Source organism: Euwallacea similis, chromosome 6 (genome assembly GCF_039881205.1).
Source record: "Euwallacea similis isolate ESF13 chromosome 6, ESF131.1, whole genome shotgun sequence".
NCBI classification, from domain to species: Eukaryota; Metazoa; Arthropoda; class Insecta; order Coleoptera; family Curculionidae; genus Euwallacea; species Euwallacea similis.
Genome location: NC_089614.1, coordinates 2,128,458 through 2,151,190, shown reverse-complemented (window position 1 = coordinate 2,151,190; position 22,733 = coordinate 2,128,458). Strand labels below are relative to the sequence as shown.

Below are 22,733 nucleotides of genomic sequence, written 5' to 3'. Positions count from 1 at the left end.
AGCGATTACATTTCTTAAATGATTCAGTCGAGTATTTGAGTAACAAGTCAAACGTTTGTTATACAAGGTGTTCCAAATCCGATGTGCTATCATTGTGACCTCTTAAACGGTAAGAGTTACAGGGCCGGTTAAATTAGAAAAAATGTGTCAAATTTCATACTCTTCTAAGAACTGAAAACAATGTTGCCAAATGATTTTTAGTTTCTGAATTATTATAAAAAAACTAAAATTCGATCAAATTTTATTTTCTAAATACTAAATATAAAATCGAAAACTAAAGGTTTTTCATCAAAACGTTTGATACAAAAACTTCATAGTTTTCTTATACCTACAAATTAGTATATTTCAAAATTTTAAATGTTGCTTAATTTCTGAGATAATGACAACAACTTGAGTTTTTGATGATGTATCACAAGATAGAATTTTTTTATGTTTTAGTTTAAAAAATAATTCTGCATTTTTCTCTCAATAGGGCTAGGTCGGTCTTGGAGTTCTAAGTAAAAAATGCAATTATTATGTCTCAAAAATGTTATGCAGGCAAATGAATTATAAATCAAGCCATAGATTAAATTTCTCCACGGTAACAAAAGTAATAATCCCACTCTTAATTTAACATGAAACTAAATATCGTTTAATGAACAAATGGAGAACTAATATAATACAATCAACAGTCATTATCATTATAATTTTTACTAATTATAAGTGTTCAAAATAACCTTCGTTATTATGAAGACAGGGTCGAGCATTTTTTTAAACTTTTTTGGACATTTTTTAACATACAAAGGGTTAGTTTTTGACAAGCAGTTTCAATTTTTTATATAAGTTCCTCCACATTCTGTGGTATTGTTTGATAGACCTGATCTTTGATATAACCCCATATGAAGAAATCCATAGGGGTTATGCCTGGAGACCGTGCTGACCAGTTAATAGGTCTGTTATTCCCAATCCAATGATTTGGCTTCCAATTGTTCAGCATTTAAAATTTTGAAATGTACTGATTTGTAGACATAAGAAAACTATGAAGTTTTTGTATCAAACGTTTTGATGAAAAACCTTTAGTTTTCGATTTATTTAGAAAATAAAATTTGACCGAATTTTAGTTTTTTCATAATAACTCAGAAACTAAAAATTATTTGGCAACATTGTATTCAGTTCTTAGAAGAGTATGAAATTTGGCACATTTTTTCTAATTTAACCGGCCCTGAAACTCTTACCGTTTAAGAGATCGCAATGATAGCACATCGGATTTGGAACACCCTGTATAGAATAAAGTAATAATCGAGTGTTCTTCCATTCCAAAAACTATAGAGATACGTCACTAGTGTGGCTATTATTTAGTAACTGAAAGTGGATGTCATATAACTATTAAGCAGCGAGTGAAAGTGAATGTCGCCAACTCCTTTTGTCTTTCGTGATCGGAAATACGTTCCTGAATTAAGACTAAATAGAAAATGGTCTTTGCCCGTTTTTCTCACGTTAATTTGCGGTTTAACATTAGGGAGTATAATAGGATGCAAGGGTTAGGGGACCTTGGGGGGGAAGCATTGAGTGAACAGAGACACCGTTGGATAGTGCCATGCCCAGGATGAGGCGATGGGAATAAAAGATTGGATATGATGGGTTTGAGAGAAGAAAAATGACAAACATTTTCAAATTAATATTCAATATATTAAATTTAATTTCAGAATATCACAATTTGAAATGTGTTTTTTCCGCAATAAGACTAATAAATTACTTTCTCAAATTTACCACCAAAGGATAAACGTAACCAAATATATACACCACAAATTTAACCATTAATTATTATAATAAAAATAATAAGGCACTAGAATTTCAACTCTATAATAGACTGCTTATTTCTAAATCATGGAGAGTAAATACTAAACAAATTGGTAAGAAACTAAACAAGGATAAACTAGAAGCAAGCACTCATATTGTCAATAAAATTGAAAAAATCAAAATTTATTTAAATAATTTTTTTAATATTGATAATTCAACTTTAAGGTTCTCCAAACCAATAAATCAAATCGTCAGAAATTGAGTAATCCTTAGTGTAAAAGAAGAATTGGACAATATTATAAACTCCCAGACATTGCAAAACAACCAAGACACATTCAGATGCTAAACTAAACCACTTTTGTTATGTAGATGAAAATTGAGGAATAGTTTTAAGCTTCTTATAGGCAGTTTTAGTTAGATTTTTTGATAATTCATTCAAACTCTTATATAAGATAGTCAGGGCATTCTTTGTAGGTTTAACATAGTATTTTAGGCCAAGTTTTTTACGCAGAGCAACTTTTTCAGCTGCTTGCAATCTTTTATAATAGCTCAGAAATTTTGGATCCAGAGATAGTGGAGGCATGACCGGCTCAGTTTGACCAAAGCCAATTTTCAGCAGACTTTCGCCAACATTAAGGAAATCTTCTTTTTCCTTTATTAAACCCACAAAATAAATAAAATTTTTCAAAATAAAAATATCTACTTACATTTTTTGTTTTCTGAATTAAAAGCACCTCACATTGTAGAAAGTGGGGAGCTTTGGTAACTGGAACAAACTTAATCTGCTGTCCAGCCACAATGGCTTGTAGCCAATTTAGTCCCAATCCTGTTACTTTCACTCCTGATATCTTAACTGGAAGTTGGCCTGTTTTTATTAAGGGTATATCAACCAGAGGTTTGTGCTCCACCATTAAAAGTCCCCCATTTGGGTCTATTCTTTTAACTACTCCAGTAAGCTCTCGTTTCTCTTGAATAAAGTGGTTGGGTATGTCTCCAGGCCGCTTGAATTTGCTAAACTGAATTAGTTAAATATTGTGGGGCTCCATGCTCATAGTGAATTTGTTAGTTTACTTACTGGACGGACTTTTCGAATTGCTATTGTTAGACCAATGAGGGCAACTGAATAACAACCAATCTAGAAAGAATGATAAGATTAGCAACAAGATAATATCCTATTCTATTCTAGCGAGTATATTTGTTATTAATAACGTATATTTTCAAATAGCGCTTACTATATAAATGACCACTATTCTGGGGCCCTTTGGGATATCTTGCATAATTATTCTAAGTTAAATCTATTATAGGCACTTACATGAACCCCTTTTATGTCTCTATCGATAAGGCTTGCAAATCGGTTGAACACATAGCCGACTTTATCCATTTCTGGATGGGGTCTGCGTTCTTGCATAGTAAAAGTATAAATCTTGAAAATCGTTTGGCTAAAAATAAGTCTGGTACGATCAAAAATAAAGATTATGGCATAGATTTAGAGGTAAACAGATGAAACTAAACTAACACCAACCTGTTTTGAATATTAAATTCGCAAAAATAAAAATTACATCACAGCAAATATCCAAATCTAAGTAAAGAGGAAAATTCAAAACTCAACTCAAACAATTGAGGTTATGAATCGGTTTTCAAGGGCTCCTGTCACTTGTCAAGATGTAGCATGGAGTCCATAGAGTGGTTAATAATTCACTCACTCATACCAACTGTTTGAGCTGTAACTGTCGGTTATTAATATACAGTGTGCCTTAAAATTTAAATACCAAATATAAATTTTGTGTGCAATTTATTTTTATATTATTGAGGTAATGAATTCCAAAATTCTCCTTATCGTACCTGTTAGAATCTATAGGGTGTTATGTTTTAGGTGGGGCACGACTCTCGGAAAAATATTACTCTATAGATTCTTGTAAAAGTCAATAATGATATAGACCTTAAAAAGATCTATATTTAAAAGTGTTTGCGGATTTATGTTTTTATGAACTCCCTAATTTTTGGCTGCAGAATATGCTGATAAAATTATCCCACTTAATTTAGGGACACCCTATAATTTTGACTCAATATATTTAATGATGACACATGACACGTATGATGACAGTAGCAAATCGATTACTTTTATTTTATTATTTAAAATAATAAACAATCAAAACTTTTAGTTTGGAATTTTCTAATTTCCAATTTAGCAGAGAATAAAACAAAAATATGGAAATTGATCAACCAACTGCCCAAAGATTATTCAGAGAAGGAGCTTTCCTAATTTTCCTAGACGTTCCAGAAGGAACAGAATTCGGCATAGACCTCAAGTCATGGAACACTGGCCAGAAATTTCGAGGAGTAAAAATGATCCCTCCAGGCCTACACTTTATATTTTACAGTTCAGTCAGTAATACTGGAGATGTGGCTCCTCGCAATGGGTTTTTCCATCACTTTAAAAAGAATGAAATACTCGTCAAAAGATGGGATAAACTCAATGAAGGCATGCACTTAGAGAGTGTTTCAGAAAGTGAAGTTATAGGTCTTAAAGAGAATATCAGAGCTTTAGATCAGTTCCTAGGACCTTATCCTTATAATATTTGGGAAAAATGGAAAGCTTTAAGTACAGACATTTCAGGTTTGTGATTTCTTTTAAGGTGAATAATCTTTATTGCTTTATTTGGCCTAATTAGAAGGATTACTGAAAAGGCTAATACCTCTTAGTGGTGAGGTGCGTTCAGCACTGGAACTAGAACCTTGTACTGATGCAAATAGACCTAGAGGAAATAAGAGCAACTCTGAAAGTAATACTGAAGCTTCAGGTCCTTCATCAGCCAAAAAATCGAGATCATCTTCATCAGAAGAAGACTTTTTACCTGATTTGAAACCTAAAAAGGGTACTGAGTTGAGGCTTACTGTATTTCCTACGCAACCATATCCAGATGGGTCAACTCCATCCCAAATCACTCAACATTTCCTGGATTCAACTTACCTTTTCGAACAATTACTACGGTGCTACAAAGAGTTAGTAGTACAATACCAAATAACTATTTCTGGCTTATGTATATCTATTGTATTTTACAGGCCAAGAGACATTTTAGGGGAACTTGAGTTCTGCTACATATGCTTTCTGGTAGGTCATAGCCTAGAGGCATTTGAACAATGGAAAAAGATTTTCAGCATCTTTTGTTCTTGTGAAAATGCTATAAAAAAATATCGGCGAGTATATGATCTTTTTTTGTCAGTAACTGAGCTGCAAATTCAAGAGACACCAGCAGATTTCTTGGTTGACATAGTTGCTAATAAAAATTTTGTTTATGTAAAACTGCGAGAGCTGTTTAGGGCTATGAAGAGTTCAGATGTAGATGGAAAATTAAAATGTAAAGCCAGCAGGCTTAAAATTAATATGACCAATTTGTATCAGTGGGATTTTAGTCATTTGGAGTCTGAGGATGAGGATGAGGCTCCAGTAGTCGTAGACTTAGATGAATTAAATGAAATTCCCAATTAAAAAATCACCCACCTTATATAGGAATAAAACACAATTTAAACATGTAGGTAATAGTTGTTACTTTAATGTCAAAGACGATCCGTAAACGTATGAATAGAAAGGAAATACTGACCGTTTCAAAAATTATTACTGATAACAATGGCTTTTCTGAAAAGCATATATAACTTCTTACTAATGGAAAATAATACTATGAAAGGATACAATAGCCGACGTTTTAAATTGAAATAGATCTCTTATAATTATAATACTCTACGAATGTCACAACATCGCAAAACTATGAAATACTAATTTTATAGAGATATTCAAAGGGTTTTTGAAACTAATTTCTTCATTCTAACATCACAAGAGTTACATATAATTTAATCATAATTTAATTAATCGTACGCAAAATAAATAAACGAAAGTAAATTTCCTATAACTTCCCGGTTCATACAAGTTTACGCTTTTAATTTGATAGGCTCCATGGGCCTAGTTTTGATGTACGGTGCCTGTGGCCAGGGCCACAAATTAGGCAAAGACGGCTCATAATTATAATTGTATTGCTGTTCTTCCACGTATCTTCTCAAGTCTTTAGGTTGAGGGTAAACAGTTGCAATTCCTGCATCAGACAAATTGTATCAAACACTTTAAATTGTTATGCAACTGAAAACTCACTTTCTTTGTATGCATACTCCAAAATTTTCACTGCGATCTTAATAGATACTTCCTGGATTTCGCTTAAAGGGGGATAAATGCGCCCCAAGGCCAAATCTTCTTCAGTCACGTGATCGGCTACAGTTTCACTGGCAAGAAGAAAAATGTCCTCACTTATATGATGGATACCGGAAGTGAGAATTCCTAACGCCACCCCTGGGAAAATGTACGCATTATTGCCCTGGCCGGGTTTGAAGGTGTGCCCATTTAACGTTACGTTGGGGAACGGCGAACCGCTGGCGAATATGCAACGTCCCTGCATGAAAATTGTGATGTTTTGTAGTTCTTTCTAATTAAGATCCCCTACATACAGACAACCTTGCTGCGCCACTTCACTCAGTCGTTATAAAATGCATCTCGTTTAAATTAACCAATTTTAAACTAATGAAAAATATATAAATAAATTGTTCAGATACGTCACAGTCGCGGGTGATAAGTGGCCTCAACTAAAGAGAGTCTGTCCCTTCACGAAAACGATTTTAGTAATATCGGCTGTAGTAAGTGTTATGAGTGTATAGAAATGTTGCTAGAAGCCGTTTCGATACGACGGCGTCTGTGTGTTAAAACTAAAAATTTTACCTCTGTGTTGGTGTAGGCTTGCTCAGCGGTACATTCAGCTTTATTTGTCGGATTACTCAGGGCAAAAATGACTGGTTTATCATTAAACTTTCCCATAGCAGTTAAGATATCCTTTGTAAAAGCTCCTCCTTGAGCTGATGCCCCTGTAGGCAACAAATTAATTATATTAGATCAAATTAGTAAGATATTAAAATCTTTACATCATTTTATTGATAAATGTTACCTCTTATGAGGCTCACGAAATAACGTTTAGCTGATAGGCTAATATTCTATATTTTCTCCTTTTTAGGCAAACAATAAAATTACCTATTAAAATTGAAGGTTTAATCTCGTTGACTAAACCGGCAAAGTCCTTACTAGGAACATGATCTTTCGCATAATACTTTTTATGTCCTTCCAGATTGCCTTCTGGTCGGTCGTTGGCTAAGAGCCCATCAATATCAAACATCCAGATTTTTTTCCTAGCATCTTCTATTGTTGATCCTTCCAACACCATAGCTAAACATTCATTAATATTTCAATGCAGACAAGAACAGGCAACAAAATTACCTCGAACAGCCAGATCGGCGATACCAAGACAAGCACCTCCAGCCCCCAAGAAACAAATTGTGTTATCTGAGAACTTCTTCCCGGTAATTCTCCTACAGGCCATAAGCCCGGATACAGCCACACTGGCGGTTCCTTGAATGTCATCGTTGAAGGTGCAATAATAATCTCTATATTTCTTTAATAACCTGAATGAGTTTGTTAAATTATACCCATTTCCTATGAAAATTATACCAGAACTCACCTAAAAGCGTTATGGTTGCCGAAATCTTCAAACTGTATAAGAGTATTTTGACCATAACGTTGAATCACGCCCTGCATGAATTCGTCTATGAAATCATCGTATAGTTTTCCAGTTACTCGCTTTTGCCTCAAACCCACGTATAAAGGATCTTCTAACAAATTCTAAAAAGCGAATTAAAACTCGGAAATTGCACTTCAGTTAATAAAACATATCTAAACGTTGTTCACGTCATAATTTTTGCATCTTGTTGACCCTTCAACATAGGTCGGCCTCCGTTAAGAATAGCCCATATCATAGAATAAAAAAATCAATTGCTACATATATATTTATGAGATGTCAATAGTCTGGTCCAATTCAGAAAGAGAAAAACCGATCAGTGTTTATACACATTTGACGGTTAATGAATATTATATACTACATCTCACCACATTTAATAGATATGTAATTTACATTATGTCATATTAAGAGATAATACTTTCTGACGTTGCCTTATAAGTCTATTTTATTGACAATCAAATTTAATTTGAATTTGAACAGTTAACAACGATTAGACAGACTTAATGCATAAATGCAGAATTATAATTTTATATTCACATACTTGGTTATTAGTCCCCACATCTAACACGATAGGCAGGCATTCATGAGGCTTTATACCTGCTAAAGCAGTGTATAACGCAAGTTTACCCACAGGAATACCCATTCCGCAAGCACCCAAATCTCCCAGCCCCAGGATACGCTCCCCATCGGTAACCACGATGGCTTTTACGTTCGGTTCGGGCCTAAAATAGGCGTTTTTTTTTTCTACTGAGGAATTGAAAATGAATCAGAAACAAGCAAACAAAAAATGGCTCCACCGAATGTAAAGTCTTGCAAGTAATTTAAAAAAAACTCCCATACAAACATCAACTACCATCTACCTCCAAAATCAAGACAATAAAAATTACCAAAAACTCTGTCTATGTACCAGTTTTTTAGGACATCAAAGACATGTCCTATATCGTTTATGGTGATAAAGAGTCCTCGGGGTCTGCGGTAAATTAATCCGAACTTCTGACAGGCCAAACCAACTGTCGGCGTATAGACAATGGGCATCAATGCCTCGATATTCTCAGTCAGGAGGCGGAAAAACAGCTTCTCGTTGCGGTCGTGCAGTTCTGTGAGATACAGATACTTGTTCAAGTCCTCTTGGTAACGATCAATGGAAATTCGGCAAAGCTCAAGCTGTTCTTCCTGAGTTTTGAAACGGGCTGGTTGAAGCCCGTGGATTCCCAGGGCTTGGCGTTCTTCCAAAGTAAAAGCTAAACCCTTATGATAAACGGAATTTATCAAAAAAGTGGCGCAAACGAAGTTTTCGTTAAATTATAATCAATATAAGTTTTATAATGTATTGTGTATTTTGGCTTTTAGTTCCTTACGACAATAAATCTTGACTGATTGATAAACATATTTTAATTATGTTAATAACTCATTTCCTATCGTGGTAAAAGTAAGAATTAATAATAAAGTTTTCTACTTAATTAAATATTCAAATTATTATCTTTTTTGGAGTCTAAACTCATAGTAAACGTTTATTAGGAAGTTGTAATTGGAAATATTCACTCCCACGCTACGGCTAAACTTATGCCACTTTAAGGTCAAATTATTTAACGCTCGCTATTGAAAATATAATGAATATTTTATTTTAGATTGTAACAAACAAGATTTAAATCATTATTAGAATGAGACATGAAAGTGTCTCATTCTGATAATGATCATTATTAGGGTGTTACCCATATAATGAGTTCCTACAATATATGTATGTACTTTAATCTAATCTCTGTCAATGTTTGCACCTAATTATTCCCCTTCGCAATTGTAGAAATAAAGGAGTTTAACCTTGTTTAATCTTGGATCTCTCAAATGATCAATGCCCATCACTTGTGAGGGTGTAATAATATCTCCAACCACCTCATGGTAACCCCTCTTAGAATCCTCATTTAAGCAGTTTATTGCTTCAAGCAGTGGCTTTTGGTTCACGGCGTTCCTCGAGGCTTTGGCTAGTCCCACACTGAAAATATTTCTAATGTATTTATTACAGACAAGAGCACGAATGTTCCATATTTTCCTGTAAATTAATAACAGGATTAAGCTTTCACTAAGGATTTCGAGTGCAATGTCTCGTAATCAAAGAAATTAATAATTAGATACCTAAATAATATTCCAATTATAGATATACCTCAGGTACCTTGATAAGGTTTTCACATTAGATCCTGTAGGATATTACATATGTAATGTACTAAATAAAGTGTTGTTTTCTCAAGCAAAACATTTAAAAATTGAGGGAAAAATGTGTTTGTATTATGGAATACTACTCGATGCAAGTATATTTTTAGCAAATGGATATAACAATTACTGTTGGGCCTGTACAACTTGATATATTTAAAAATAATATGACTGAACTTGGCAGAGATGCAGGTGTTACGTCGTCATCAGAGGCGGTCCTTTAATGATGCTAATAATACTACTTAATTATTAAAGTGACGTGTATCATTAATAAAACAGGATATTCCTATCAAGAATGTTACCATACTGAAATACAATTATATCTCTCTAAGCACTAGTTTGATAGAAAGGGAGTGACTTGCTAATTACATTAAGGAGTCAACAACCATTTTCAAGGTGGAAAACTGCGTCTGAGATCTTGCAAGTCCACCGTCAAGAAACATCAGCAGCCACTGAAGTTAACGCAACATTTTTATTAGTGGCACATTTTGGCCTGCTACCAATGATTTTTACAACTGAATTCCAAGAATAAAAGGTATTGCTTAAGTTATGCAGTTCTACTTTTATTTTTTTCTAAGCATTTCCATTATGTCTGGATATTCAAATAGCTTAAATTACCCTGACCTAGACAATGAAAGCTGTAATAGAGACTCGATTTTTGTTTTCACAGAAAAATAAATTAATTATTAGAGAGTAGGAGTAGCTGCTGCAAAGATCTTTATTTACCACATTATTCTAGTTTTGTGAGGATTATTCCTGAGTTTTTTTTATTAAAACTTTTCATGGCAATTTCAACACGACTGTTAGGTTTAAGTATAAATAGAAATAAAAGCCATGTCTTTCTAGTTGATATTTGCTGATTATGATTATGATTACGATATTAATGGTAATTTTTGCTCATTGAGGAATAAAACTGGTTCTCAGTTTTAATTTTTCACAGTATCAGAGACTAAATCACTTTCAAATATTTATAGGTAGAACAGTAATAATTTGCTAAATAATATAGCGTGCCAATGAAAACTATGTGTACATCAATTTTATTATCAATAGGATTGATTTTATCATGAAACGTTTATAATTTCGAAACTCTAGGAAACAGTAGAATTCTGGGGATAAATTTCTTGTTAACAGTTCAACCTTTTAATGATAAGTAGAGGTTTTCATAGTTGTTGAATATGAAAATTAAATGCGTGAATTTTGATTCCTGCCACTTGAAATTGAAGTTGATACTATCACTTCACTGCTTTGTTAATTTTAAATCTTGCAAGGCAGAGACAGAGACAGCTTATAATTTCTAGAGAAACCTCTATGTTTATGATAAAATGGAAAACCTAATTCCTTTAAATTATTTTTTTCTTCAAATGTGCTTTAGAGCTAAACAGCTTTAGAAATGGAAAGCAGTCTATCTTACACTTACAAGAACCTTGATAAGAACAATATTATTGTCATAATTTTGGAATGACTTGTGAACTGTTATTTTCAAATTTCTGTTAGAGAAATGTCTTAGCAATTTATATAATATCTAGTAAATTAAGAAATAAAGTGATAAAAGCAAAAGGAAGGTCTTGGTTGACAAATGTCGGTAAATACCGATAGAAGAGAGGTAGAATGGGTAATGGCAAAGAAATATAAAATGACTGGGTAAGTGTTGATGTGTAACAGATGAAGTTAGATGCTCCGATTTGGAAACAAGCATAAAAGAAATGAAGCAACTTCAAATTAAATAAGTAGACTACATGGAACTCATAGTCGTTACACAAGCAATGCCAATCAATACATGGTAAGGATGAAATATGAACTCAATGGGAAGCACTTACAGAAAGGACCGTGGAACAAGGGATAACATTCTTTACGTGTTAAGTCACCGACAGCTGATTCTGCGATATTTTTTGGGTCTCTTATAGCACCTAACACCACTACGTTCTAATTATCTACTGAATGAGTATACTAAAATATATAAATAACAATTTTAAAGTTGAGTTTGCGCTAAATTATTAGCTTTGCAGTCTCCCACCCCAATAAGGAAAGAGTTGTCAGTGTCAGTGTCAATGTCAAAACACATATGTTTAACTGTCAATATGTAGGCAACGATGTCAAGTATATTATTTCATCCTTTAGTATAGAGAAATCGGTAGAAAAGCAAAAAATTAAGAGAGCAGAAACTGCAAAAAATGTTGATGGAAAAATGGACTGAATTAGTAAAATGAGCAGAGACGATTCTAGTATCTGACTGATAAAAGTGGGCTCTCCTCAAACTCTTTGCGTGTGTTGAAGTTCATAAATGAAACCCGCAGCCTTCTTTTAGCGTTTATCCATTTGCAGCTAAAAAGTGATAAAACCTACATATGCCGCGAACAATGATATCGATATTACTGCTGTAATAAGCATTTTTTTATTAATTAAACATAAGTTTAGAGTTAAAAAGTATAAAAGGTAATACATATTCTGCTGGCTACCTGCCATGTTCTCTGCCCAAGATCTTTATTGTACTAAACTTGGCAATAGTGGCAAGGAATAATCGATTACCATTCAAAAATGTCATCATTATCCAGAATAGTTCGACCGCTTTGTGTAGGTCGTGTTCTAGAATCTTCTATTCTCGATTTGCATCCCGTGTTTTGTTGTACTTCTATTACTAATTTAATTGCAAGCGTGATTGAAAGTCGTCTCATCGAATTATTTTCTGCAGTTAGGGCATTTTCTCTTATCAATTTATAAACTCGACTTGTCAAGAGGGAACATCCGCAAGCTCATTATATCAATTAGGTAAGAGATCTCTTGATTTTTTGAGGTTTTTTTTGATAGATTTCACGTGTCGCTGTTAATTTCTTAATTATAAAATCTGTATAATGCATATTCCATAACAAACTCGGATTAAAAGATGTAATATCAGGCAAACTTTCCTTGAAACACAATTCGGAATATCTGTGTTTCAAAAAATCCAGGAAGCATGTCTACGTACTAGAGTTGAAACACTGCAAAAAGAGTACTGCTACTCTTCGTTTTAATGCACAATCAAATGCAAATATTATGCAGGAAAAATGCTTTTCTTAGAATATTCAGATTCTAATTATACAAGAAATTTTGAAAACCTTTTACCAAACTTAACGCTGTGTTTGCTTGGGTCATTTTATGAAATGAAGTTCATACAAAGAGATAATTTGAAAATTTACCATGGCTATATCTGAGGAACAAGATATGTAAGAAATCCCTTGACCCACAATTGCCAAATAATCTTAACTGGCAATTCTCTGCTTGTGGTACTTTATCTTAGTCTTAAAAAGCTATATTGGATTAAAAAAATCCCATCAAATATAATTTAAGTCCCTCTGTCATATTACAGAAATATAGTAAATATCCATGATAATTTTGTTTCTAGTACACTTAGGGTGAATTTTAATAGCATCCTTCAGGGATCTCAACCTTGAATAGGCATAAAAATTGAATTCTGAAACGTGGAGAATCTGCATTTAACTGTAATAGTTTATTTTGTTGCCTTCTCAAAAATTTTTACTAAATGAAGCATTTAATATTGAAGATTATGTTATTTGCCTTTTTGCAGAACTCAAACATGGTAAAAGAAACGAAATTTTATGACATTTTGGGCGTCAAGCCAGGTTGTTCCCCAGATGATCTGAAGAAAGCCTATCGCAAGTTGGCACTAAAGTATCATCCAGACAAGAATCCCAATGAGGGCGAAAAATTCAAACAAATATCACAGGCCTATGAAGTACTATCTGACCCGGAGAAAAAAAGTATTTATGATCAAGGTGGGGAACAAGCTTTGAAGGAGGGTGGTGTTAGTGGGGGTTTCTCGAGCCCCATGGATTTATTCGACATGTTCTTTGGGGGTGGATTTGGAGGAGGGGCCCGTGGCCGACGGCGGGAACGTAAAGGAAAAGACGTAGTGCACCAACTAACCGTTTCCTTGGAGGAACTGTATAAGGGCACGCTGCGAAAACTAGCCTTACAAAAGAATGTAATATGTGATAAATGCGAGGGCCGCGGGGGTAAAAAGGGTGCCGTTGAGCAATGCCCCACTTGCAGAGGCACTGGAATGCAAGTACAGGTGCAGCAGTTGGGACCTGGGATGCTGCAGCAGATTCAGACGGTTTGCCCAGAATGTAGAGGCCAAGGGGAGAGGATTAATTCTAAAGATCGATGCAAGCAATGCTTGGGCAAGAAAGTCGTACGTGGAAGGAAGATTCTAGAAGTTCACATTGACAAGGGCATGGTGGATGGACAGAAAATCGTATTTAATGGGGAGGGTGAGTTTTAGAAGGATTCATGTTTGAAAATACCTTCATAATAGCCAATATAAAGATATTGAACTAACACACAAAACTTTTCTTTAGTCATGTTTTACGCATAAGTTTCATTTTTCTTCATTCCTAAACCCGTCTAGACTTCCTGTAAGTACAAATAGAAACACTCAATATCCAAAGATTAATAAAAACTTTTAATGCTATCTAGGTTGGACAAAACTAGTAAACTAGCAAAGTCTAAAAATAACGCATCTTAAGATCTCACAGTTTTAATGTTTTTCATATTTTATTTAGGTGATCAAGAGCCTGAGTTGGAGCCAGGAGACATCATCATTGTTTTAGACGAGAAGGAACATCCGATGTATAAGAGAAATGGCAGTGATCTCATTTTGAGACTGGAAATTCAGTTGGTGGAAGCTTTGTGCGGTTTCCAGAAAGTGATACGAACCTTGGACGACCGAGATCTGGTTATTACGCAGATGCCAGGGGACGTAATTAAGCACGGAGACGTCAAATGCATTTTAAATGAGGGTACGTTCGATTTCTCATTTATTGCATTAAAAGATATTACGACGTTATGGTGAATTAAAATAGGAGTTAAGAATAATATCAGCTAAGCCGTAGTTCTAAAAATAAAGGTAAAGCTTTATTTGTAACCTCGCTGTATACGCAGGAGAACCATTTTCAAGTTACATCGTGGTGCAATATTGATTACTCTTTTTTACATTCAGGTATGCCAAGATACAAGAACCCCTTCGAAAAAGGACGTCTGATTGTACAGTTCTGGGTTCAATTCCCCAAAGTAATTGACCCAACGGTAATTACGCAATTGGAAAATTGCCTTCCACCTCGTGAAGGTGTGATGATTCCTGACACGGCCGAAGAATGCGTTTTGGAAGACTTTGATCCCGAACAGGAGGCCCGAAGAAGGCAGCACAAAAATGTCTACGACGAAGACGATGACGGAATGCACGGACCGGGACAAAGAGTCCAGTGTGCAACAAATTAAGTTTATGTTTCTTTTTAGTCTAATTTTTTTCATTGTTAGGGTAACAGCAAGTTTTTACTTAATAATTATTCAGAAATTAATGTTCTCGACGATTATTTATGATTTAACAGTGCATTTAGGGAATGATGTCATAATTGTATCTACTACTGATTAATGCCGTAACGACGTTAGTATTACTTACCATTAAAAAATGTAGAGCCTTGATGTGAATAGTCGTTTAATACTTACACAATATTGTTCTCTTTCACGACAATTATATCGTGCTTCACTATCTACCACTTTTTTATGCGGGCAGTGATTTGATGATAATTATTTCAGACTTAAATGTACCAATTGCATGTCTCAATAAAGAATTGTCCATACATTTCAACTTTTCAATTCAAATCAATTAAAAACAATTGAAAAAAGTGTACAATTGGCTTTCTCATAATATCACTGTATTCGATAGTGAAATCGAAAAGGAAGGCATTAAAAGTCGATATCATAATATTTATTTATTTAAACGATTAAGTAATTTTGGTGAAATAATCTGATATTTTCTTCTTCTGCATGGAATTATTAAGCTGATCGACAACCATATCATCCATTTTCATTTCTTCCGTACGGTTAATCCGGTTATCATAACTTCCTTCTAAGGTTGCTCAACATCCATTACTTTCCGGTCCTGTACAGCAAATTGATCAATCACCGAGAAAACATCTGTTCCGGTAATTGCCGAATCAACTTTTCGTTGACTGCTACAATATTCGCTATTATTCATATTTCCGTCAAGCATGTCGAATATTTCCCCTATATCTGTTTTCGGCAGTTTCTCTTCAATATTGGTCTTCGGCTTTTCTGGTTTGGCTCGGTTGAACATCCTCATAATCGCAGGGCTCTCAGGTCGACTGGATGGAATAATATCATCTGATGAAGTAGATGATGACTGAGAAGGTGAATCATCTACGACTTCCATGGCCTCTTCTTCTACCCTACCTTTTTTTGGGCTTTTTTGCGGGCTTGGTGCAATCTGGAAGAGCTAAAATTAAGCCTAGAAAATAACCGCACAATATTTTACCTTCTTCTTAGAAGCGCTAGGTTTAGAGATGCTGAAATAGTGACTTAAAGTGGGCTGTTTTTTGCTATCGAAGTACGATTGTTGAATGAATGAGTAAAGTTTATTTTCATCCAAATTCCTCGTGGCAAACTGGCATAAATAGCGCCACAATTGAACTAAAATATACACTTTTAATACTTTTACTTCAGAATGGTTAATTTAGTCACCTATAGTAATCTGGTTTTGACCTAAAAATGAGTGAAGATTATAAAAATTGTGCATCAATTCCTCGTCCCCGAAAGAAAAGTAAACCAAGTCTCTATTGCTGACATTGCAAGCCATTAGCTGTATCAACGTCTTCAGTTGTTTGCTGCCCATGAATGCTCCGCAACCCCAATTCCCGGTGGCAACAGGTGCCACGTTCACAGTTTCTCTTGTGCTAAATCCTACGTAAGCCTGTATTGAGGAACGATTAAAATAAAGACAATATTAAAATTAAGAACTATTATACTTTGTTTAACTCTCGCAACATTGAAGAAGGATGAAACTGGTCTCTGGATTTATTAAAGTGAGTAGCATCAATTACACATATTGTGGTCCTTCTTCGGCCATAAGGGTCAAAGGGAGTATTATCTTCATGGTTGCCAGTCCATTCGAAGGAGTCGCCGTATCCGGTATAATTATTGTAACGTTCAGCACCTAAACGGCGATCAGATGTTACAAAATGTTCCGGTAGAATTTTTCTCCTACTTTGTGGTTAAGAAGTAAAAAAAAAATTTTACAATTTGGAAACAAAATAAGCAACTAAATCTGTATTGCAACAAATCTGTTTTTTACCTGTAACAATCACAGCTTCTCCATTCCCCAGTTGTTCAACAAATAACCTACTAACAATTAATTCTGGACATATCACAAATCTAATCTCTTCCTGAACACAGCCGTAACGCAAAACGCCTCCTCCAATATTTCTAAAATTATTATGTTCATAATAAAGGCAATAAATATTCTTCAGAAAAAATGTACTTATTGGCGAAATCAACTTGCAAGAATCCCAAACCGTCGTCTTCTATAGTTCCTTTACTAGTAATGTGCACTCTAGTATTGCCCAAATTATTGTCTAAAGTATCCCATTTGGGCATATTATTACGTCGAATTATTTTACGCTGAAATGTTACCAGTCCGAAAGGAACTACAAATAATATATTAGACTAAAAGTAACATATTGTTTAATTATTTTCAAATATGGCAGACAATATTTTTCTTAGGTAAAGAAAGAAATGTTTTTTAATGATTTCCCATTACATTGGATCTAGTGTTAAATTAATAATAATCACGTAAAATCACACTTTTTTTTTCAAATCTAGGAGTGTACTTCAATATTACTAAATATTCATTTCACTCACCATTTTGTGTTACTCTTCTGAAGTAATTGCAAATGCTTTTTAATTTTTCACAAACACTCTGCTTTCTATTTGGTATTCCACATGCTGCAAATAAACTGAAGTATCCAAATTTTAAATTTATTACAATAACTACTTTAAGATAGTTAACACACAAATAAATTTCTTGACCATAACAACCAGGAAATCCATCATTACTATGTGTTAACAACTCAATTAAAATATCCTTAGACAGTTTTTTCCATGAAACCTGCTAATTTCTTTGAAAGTCAAAGAGGCAGAGATTAATTGCCAAGCTTATTAATAGACCACAAAGTAATTAATTCCCATGTTTATGCACACTTATTTTTATTGAATTCAAAATGAAATTTCTGGAAGCTTCTGGGAAAACTTTGTAATATTTTTATGGGTCTTAATAATAACACCAATACAATTGACATTTGGTGATCTTTGGGAATGTGAGAAGAATGCCAAAAATGTTAAGTTCCTGTAAGCATTGGAAAAATAGAAATGCATAATAATTTTCCAAACATTTGCTGGATGTTAGCAATTTTCACAGCTATAGTAGTTGCAATATGCAGACTTGTAGATAATGCAAGTTTTGGAATGGAATTTCACATTTCTAAGTTCAATTATGCAAATTAAGGAAAAAATTATCTGTATTAGTCTGCTAAATCTAATGTTATACTTTAACCTGAACTAACCTGACAAAGTTCACACCTGGATAGGTTTTGGATATATTCTTCTTCCATGGAAAAGTACACAAAAATGCATTGGCAAGAATACATGAAATTTGTTCCTGAGACATGCTTAAAGACCGATTAAGGTCTCGTTTCAGTAATGGGATTCCATTTGGGAATAGTTCTGGCAGTCTTAACGTCAAAGTAATTATTTTTGGCAACAAATTATTGAAAAAATGTACTGATTGCTCTGTTGTCATGTCCTTAAAATTATGAGGTGCATTAAGAAATGCATGTTTGTTAAAGTAACAATATCAACCTCATTTAAAAAATAATGCAATGCCTCAAACTTTGGTAATGCACTATTATATTTATTCAATGTATGTTCTAATTCTTCACTAGTGGTTATTGGCATTGATAATGCTTTACAAATTAACTTCCACCTTTCTTTAATTACATCTGAACCATTCTGAAATTATTAAAACAAATAATAAAATTTTCAATAAAAGTAAGGAATCACTAAAAATAACTAAAACTTGCCTCATAAACACAAAACAAATTCTTATCAGAATGTGGCATTCGGACATGATCATCATCCCAAAGAAATGCATTTTTGCTTTTGTGTGGTTTGGGTGGGCTTTGCAAAGTTACAGGCAGTTCACAAAGTATGCAGTGGTACTTGGAAGGAAGTACTGCCCCTACAGCAAATGACCAGGGGCCTTTACCCTTACATATGTCTTCAATACTGGTGCCTTGCCATTTTGTTGTTTCTGTTTGAGAGTCAATGTTATGCAGTTCAATATTTTGTTGAATGTTTGATTCCTCCATTTCAAAAGAATGAGATTGTTCCCGTTATTGGGGAAAAGTATGGTAAAAAGGTCACTTCCATGAACTTAAAACCATTAAATTGAATAGAAGATTTATTTTCTGTGAGAAATAATTTGTTTTTAAACAGAGTACCTAAATAAACTTTAAAAAGTGAATCAAGGCAAAAACATAAACGATAGTATCATAACCACACATTTGATTAACTGTCACTGTCATCCTTTTAAAGTTTGTCGGGTTTATAGGTGTTTGCGTTTACCGATGGGATTCGGAGTAACGCGGCGTGTTGTTGGTGCTAACGGGGTGAGCTATTCTTCCGTTACAAGTTGAACACGCTGAAAGGACCAGTACTCTAACCCGGCAAAGATACTAGTCATAAATACAAAATACGCGCTGATACTGCTCGACTATCTTTATTTACACAAAACTTGCTATGTTTATTATCACAGTCTGTATGTACTATATCGAGGGTGATAATCGTGGTACGTTACCTCGAGAGAGCTGAGAGTAAGAGTATAAGAGCTTAAAAGTATGAGAGACTAAGTGTGTAAGAGAGATTTAAAGGGTATTTTTGGGTTTATATATCTAATCAACCCTTTCGCTATTTCCGCCCCTGCTACTCGTCAACTGTCACTCCTGTGAGTGTCACTTGTCGGTGCAGGTTCTCGGTGTGAACTACTCTCGAGTGTATAATGCGGCACAAGTTTATTGAAAATCACGTCAAAGCGCACAATTACAAATTTGGCAACGTTGTAACCTGACTAACTACCGTTCCCCTCAATATTTCTAATACTTAAATGGTTGTTTCTAAAATGTGGAGTGCGAAACGAATTTACGTTCATTTTAACTGAAACCGCTAAAATTACGCATTAATATACCTATATCCTGGATAAACCAGTAATCAGGAAGAAAATACAAATACTCTATTGTTAAATTAACCTCAGATATTTCTCAAAAAGGAGGAAGATAACCGGATTTCGTTCAAACTACAATGTATAGTGTTGGGTTATGTTTGAAAACTTGTTACGAAGCTTGAGTTTGGAAGGAACAGAAACAAGGAATGCTTAAGAGGAAGTAGGGACGGTCGATTTTAAATAAAAAGTTATTTTCCGTGCTTTCTTCTTAACATATTTAACTAAATTTTGTGTACATATATACACATAAGTACAAAATCCACAACTGCCACTAGTCTTTGATACCAGAATGGATGAACTGGACAGTTCAGAATTAGGAACCTTAGAATATTGGGAAGAGCGTTATAATAATGAAATCAAGAATTTCAATGAGCATGGAGATACTGGAGAAATTTGGTTTGGAGAAGATATTGTTGATCGATTAGTTACTTGGATAACTACAAACATTAGCAAATCACAAAGTATTGTGGATATTGGGTGTGGGAATGGACATATTTTAATTGAATTAGCACAAATGGGCTATAAAAACCTCACTGGGTTAGATTATTCAGAGAAGGGCATTAATTTAGCCACAGCTATATCTCAGAGACATGACTTTGATATAAAATTCCAAGTGTGTGATATTCTTGAAGGACTTCCAGAGACTTACGAAGTGATCCATGATAAAGGCACGTATGATGCTATCAGTTTAAGTGAAAACTCGATAGAAAGCTGTGAGAAATATTTGGGTAGTGTAGCTAAAGCTTTAGGTAACGGCTGTTTTGTTATAACATCATGTAACTGGACTGAGAGTGAACTGGAAAAGAGATTTCAGGAGACTTTTATTTTGTATGAAACAATTCCAACTCCCCAATTCAGATTTGGAGGAAAAGTTGGTAATGTTGTTTCCATTTGTGTTTTCAAGAAAAAACTTTGATTAAATTTAAATTAAAAGTCTTGTTTTTTTTTATTTATAGATTAATAAATTATTAAATTAAAATGTAATATAATTATGTTAACATAACATAGAAAATAGTTTCTCTTAAATCACTTTCTTACTATTTTCTGGAATAAAACCATTAGAATGGTCAGTAATTAATATGGCACAAGGTCGTGGAAACCATCCTCTTTGGCGCAGCACTGCAATTTGTTCTTGTGACAGGTTTTCTTGAACTTTTTCACCAAACAACCAGTGTCTAAAAAAGTCTCTTTAAACCCCCATTTATTAAACAAAAATATGAACTAACTTTCTCCATCTAGTTACAACCACCATATCGTCTACATTCAACTTCAGTCTTGGTTCATTTGTGCAGGGATAATTAGAACAGACTTTAATTCCATGAACAATGGGAAACCAATAGCCTGATGCAGGCTTTATGATCTTATAATTACGTGATTTAAGCCGCTTCTCGCGCTTTTGCTCTATTTGCTCAATCTAGAAATGTTGTGTTTTAGTGAAATTACAAATTTCACAAAATTATGTTTACAGTTAAAGTAAATTGATCACAGCCATCTCTAACTGGCCAATTAATGCCATTTCCAACAGGCTGACCACTAAGTGTTAGAACTTGAAGAATGTTTTTCCATTTCCCTAAATTGTAGGGATAAATGAACTTGTCATTTGTGTTCATTCTACGGTGATTAGCTTTCTCAAGAATCCAGTCTTCTATCCCAGTTCGATTTCCTAATATTGAACTTATCTATGAAGATATTATGTGCTTATTTAGCAATCTTATTTTTCAATTCATTTCTAACTTACCTGCACTATTAATAGCATTCCAACAGCAACAACAACCCCAATAGCAAAACCTAATGATAGTACTGTAGTAACCATTCCTGCAAGCCCTAAGTGAACTATAGGCACATTTGGAATTTGGTAATACAAATAATTTTTTCTATACAGAGCCCTAAGGAGAATTTCATTTGATTTATTGTTGTTTTTAGCTATATGAATGTTGCTTACCTGTAGAGAGAACACCCCAAAACAATACTGGCATGAAAGCATCCTAAAGTAGCAAATAACAAAAAATAAGTAAAATGAGCATGGTTACCCCAGCCCACACAATTGTTGATCCAAGGACAATGATGATCCATCTTTTGAACACACCTTCCACCTAATAAATTTTTTTATTGAATACTTAAATAGCAAAACCTCAATTTCTAACTCATTTTACACTTTCGGCAATGATGAGATCTAGGAGCTTTATAGCCCTGACAAACACCACAATGTTGCAAATACTGGCAATCATTAGGATCTTTCTGAAATTTGACTTTAGTCAATTGAAATAATGTTTCAGTTTACATCTTTTTATTACCGGCATCCACCTTAAAGGTAAGTATCCTGGCCCATGAAACATAGCTGATAATAAATTAAATAAAGTTAAACCTGATAGACTCATAAAGCAAAGTGTGTTTAAAAAACCACTAAGTGAAGTTGAGGGCCACCACATTCCACTGCAGTGTATGGTTGAGCCAGTAACCAATTTTACTATACCTGTTCAATGTTTTGGTTCAATATTTCAAAAGTATGATTATATAGGAAAGCTTACCTATGGCTGTTAGGGGCCCCCAATGACAAACTCGTTTAAAAATTCCCAAAGACATTACAGGTGCTGTATTACTGTACTACTGGTTTTTCTGAGACAAATGCGTATTAACTACATTGCTAGAAAATGTGAGGAATTTCTGGTCAACAGATTTTTAGTTCATATATTTTAAAGCCTATTTTAAATTGGTAAAATTCCAAAATTTTAATTTTTATCTAAAAAGGCAAGCAATATGTATGAAAGAAAAGTTTTAATGACGCGGACACTGATTATTATTTGATTCGAGTTATAGTCAAGTTCAGGAACTATACACTTGAAGGAGTGTCATGTCCTTGCATGGCACAGTACATTGACGTGAATACGCGCATTCGTGTGATTTTGAATACTAGATTCTAGCATTTCTATGTAGAGTTAAATTTTGTAGTTATATAAATGGATAAATAGACAGTAATTCTAGTAGCCTTGTCTTTCTACTTTACCTTTGTG

The 22,733-nt window shown here is 34.0% G+C and overlaps 7 protein-coding genes across 7 annotated transcripts; 3 read left to right on the top strand and 4 right to left on the bottom strand.

Moving 5' to 3' along the window:
* Window positions 1-1,654: 1,654 nt before the first annotated feature.
* On the bottom strand, window positions 1,655-3,433 carry LOC136409514 (protein C3orf33 homolog). The gene is made up of 5 exons (XM_066391077.1): window positions 3,302-3,433; window positions 3,092-3,218; window positions 2,855-2,914; window positions 2,487-2,795; window positions 1,655-2,431 (listed from the first exon to the last, which is right to left on the bottom strand). The coding sequence occupies exons 2-5, from the start codon at window positions 3,185-3,187 to the stop codon at window positions 2,141-2,143; spliced, it is 756 nt and encodes a 251-aa protein (XP_066247174.1). The 5' UTR covers window positions 3,188-3,218; window positions 3,302-3,433; the 3' UTR covers window positions 1,655-2,140.
* Window positions 3,434-3,906: 473 nt separating this feature from the next.
* LOC136409511 (protein AAR2 homolog) lies at window positions 3,907-5,321 on the top strand. Its single transcript, XM_066391075.1, has 3 exons — window positions 3,907-4,396; window positions 4,452-4,782; window positions 4,843-5,321. Exons 1-3 carry the CDS (start codon window positions 3,988-3,990, stop codon window positions 5,267-5,269), a joined length of 1,167 nt encoding a protein of 388 aa, XP_066247172.1. The 5' UTR covers window positions 3,907-3,987; the 3' UTR covers window positions 5,270-5,321.
* Window positions 5,304-11,588, bottom strand: Men-b (Malic enzyme b). Its single transcript, XM_066391040.1, has 10 exons — window positions 11,411-11,588; window positions 9,207-9,378; window positions 8,296-8,636; window positions 7,930-8,110; window positions 7,332-7,492; window positions 7,091-7,275; window positions 6,848-7,039; window positions 6,542-6,684; window positions 5,924-6,218; window positions 5,304-5,867 (listed from the first exon to the last, which is right to left on the bottom strand). Exons 1-10 carry the CDS (start codon window positions 11,437-11,439, stop codon window positions 5,707-5,709), a joined length of 1,860 nt encoding a protein of 619 aa, XP_066247137.1. The 5' UTR covers window positions 11,440-11,588; the 3' UTR covers window positions 5,304-5,706.
* A 556-nt stretch (window positions 11,589-12,144) lies between these two features.
* Droj2 (DnaJ heat shock protein family (Hsp40) member A4-like) lies at window positions 12,145-15,231 on the top strand. The gene is made up of 4 exons (XM_066390970.1): window positions 12,145-12,359; window positions 13,156-13,861; window positions 14,153-14,389; window positions 14,590-15,231. The coding sequence occupies exons 2-4, from the start codon at window positions 13,165-13,167 to the stop codon at window positions 14,865-14,867; spliced, it is 1,212 nt and encodes a 403-aa protein (XP_066247067.1). The 5' UTR covers window positions 12,145-12,359; window positions 13,156-13,164; the 3' UTR covers window positions 14,868-15,231.
* Window positions 15,232-15,390: 159 nt separating this feature from the next.
* On the bottom strand, window positions 15,391-18,930 carry LOC136409499 (poly(ADP-ribose) glycohydrolase-like). Its single transcript, XM_066391039.1, has 10 exons — window positions 18,524-18,930; window positions 18,303-18,452; window positions 18,008-18,246; window positions 17,307-17,401; window positions 16,927-17,092; window positions 16,741-16,871; window positions 16,415-16,602; window positions 16,131-16,359; window positions 15,925-16,079; window positions 15,391-15,876 (listed from the first exon to the last, which is right to left on the bottom strand). Exons 1-10 carry the CDS (start codon window positions 18,809-18,811, stop codon window positions 15,499-15,501), a joined length of 2,019 nt encoding a protein of 672 aa, XP_066247136.1. The 5' UTR covers window positions 18,812-18,930; the 3' UTR covers window positions 15,391-15,498.
* A 1,081-nt stretch (window positions 18,931-20,011) lies between these two features.
* Window positions 20,012-20,638, top strand: LOC136409515 (EEF1A lysine methyltransferase 2). Its single transcript, XM_066391078.1, has one exon. The coding sequence runs from the start codon at window positions 20,012-20,014 to the stop codon at window positions 20,636-20,638; it is 627 nt and encodes a 208-aa protein (XP_066247175.1).
* A 92-nt stretch (window positions 20,639-20,730) lies between these two features.
* Window positions 20,731-22,455, bottom strand: LOC136409510 (palmitoyltransferase ZDHHC6). The gene is made up of 8 exons (XM_066391074.1): window positions 22,251-22,455; window positions 22,017-22,195; window positions 21,876-21,960; window positions 21,665-21,815; window positions 21,461-21,608; window positions 21,189-21,401; window positions 20,949-21,136; window positions 20,731-20,897 (listed from the first exon to the last, which is right to left on the bottom strand). The coding sequence occupies exons 1-8, from the start codon at window positions 22,303-22,305 to the stop codon at window positions 20,744-20,746; spliced, it is 1,173 nt and encodes a 390-aa protein (XP_066247171.1). The 5' UTR covers window positions 22,306-22,455; the 3' UTR covers window positions 20,731-20,743.
* Window positions 22,456-22,733: the final 278 nt, after the last annotated feature.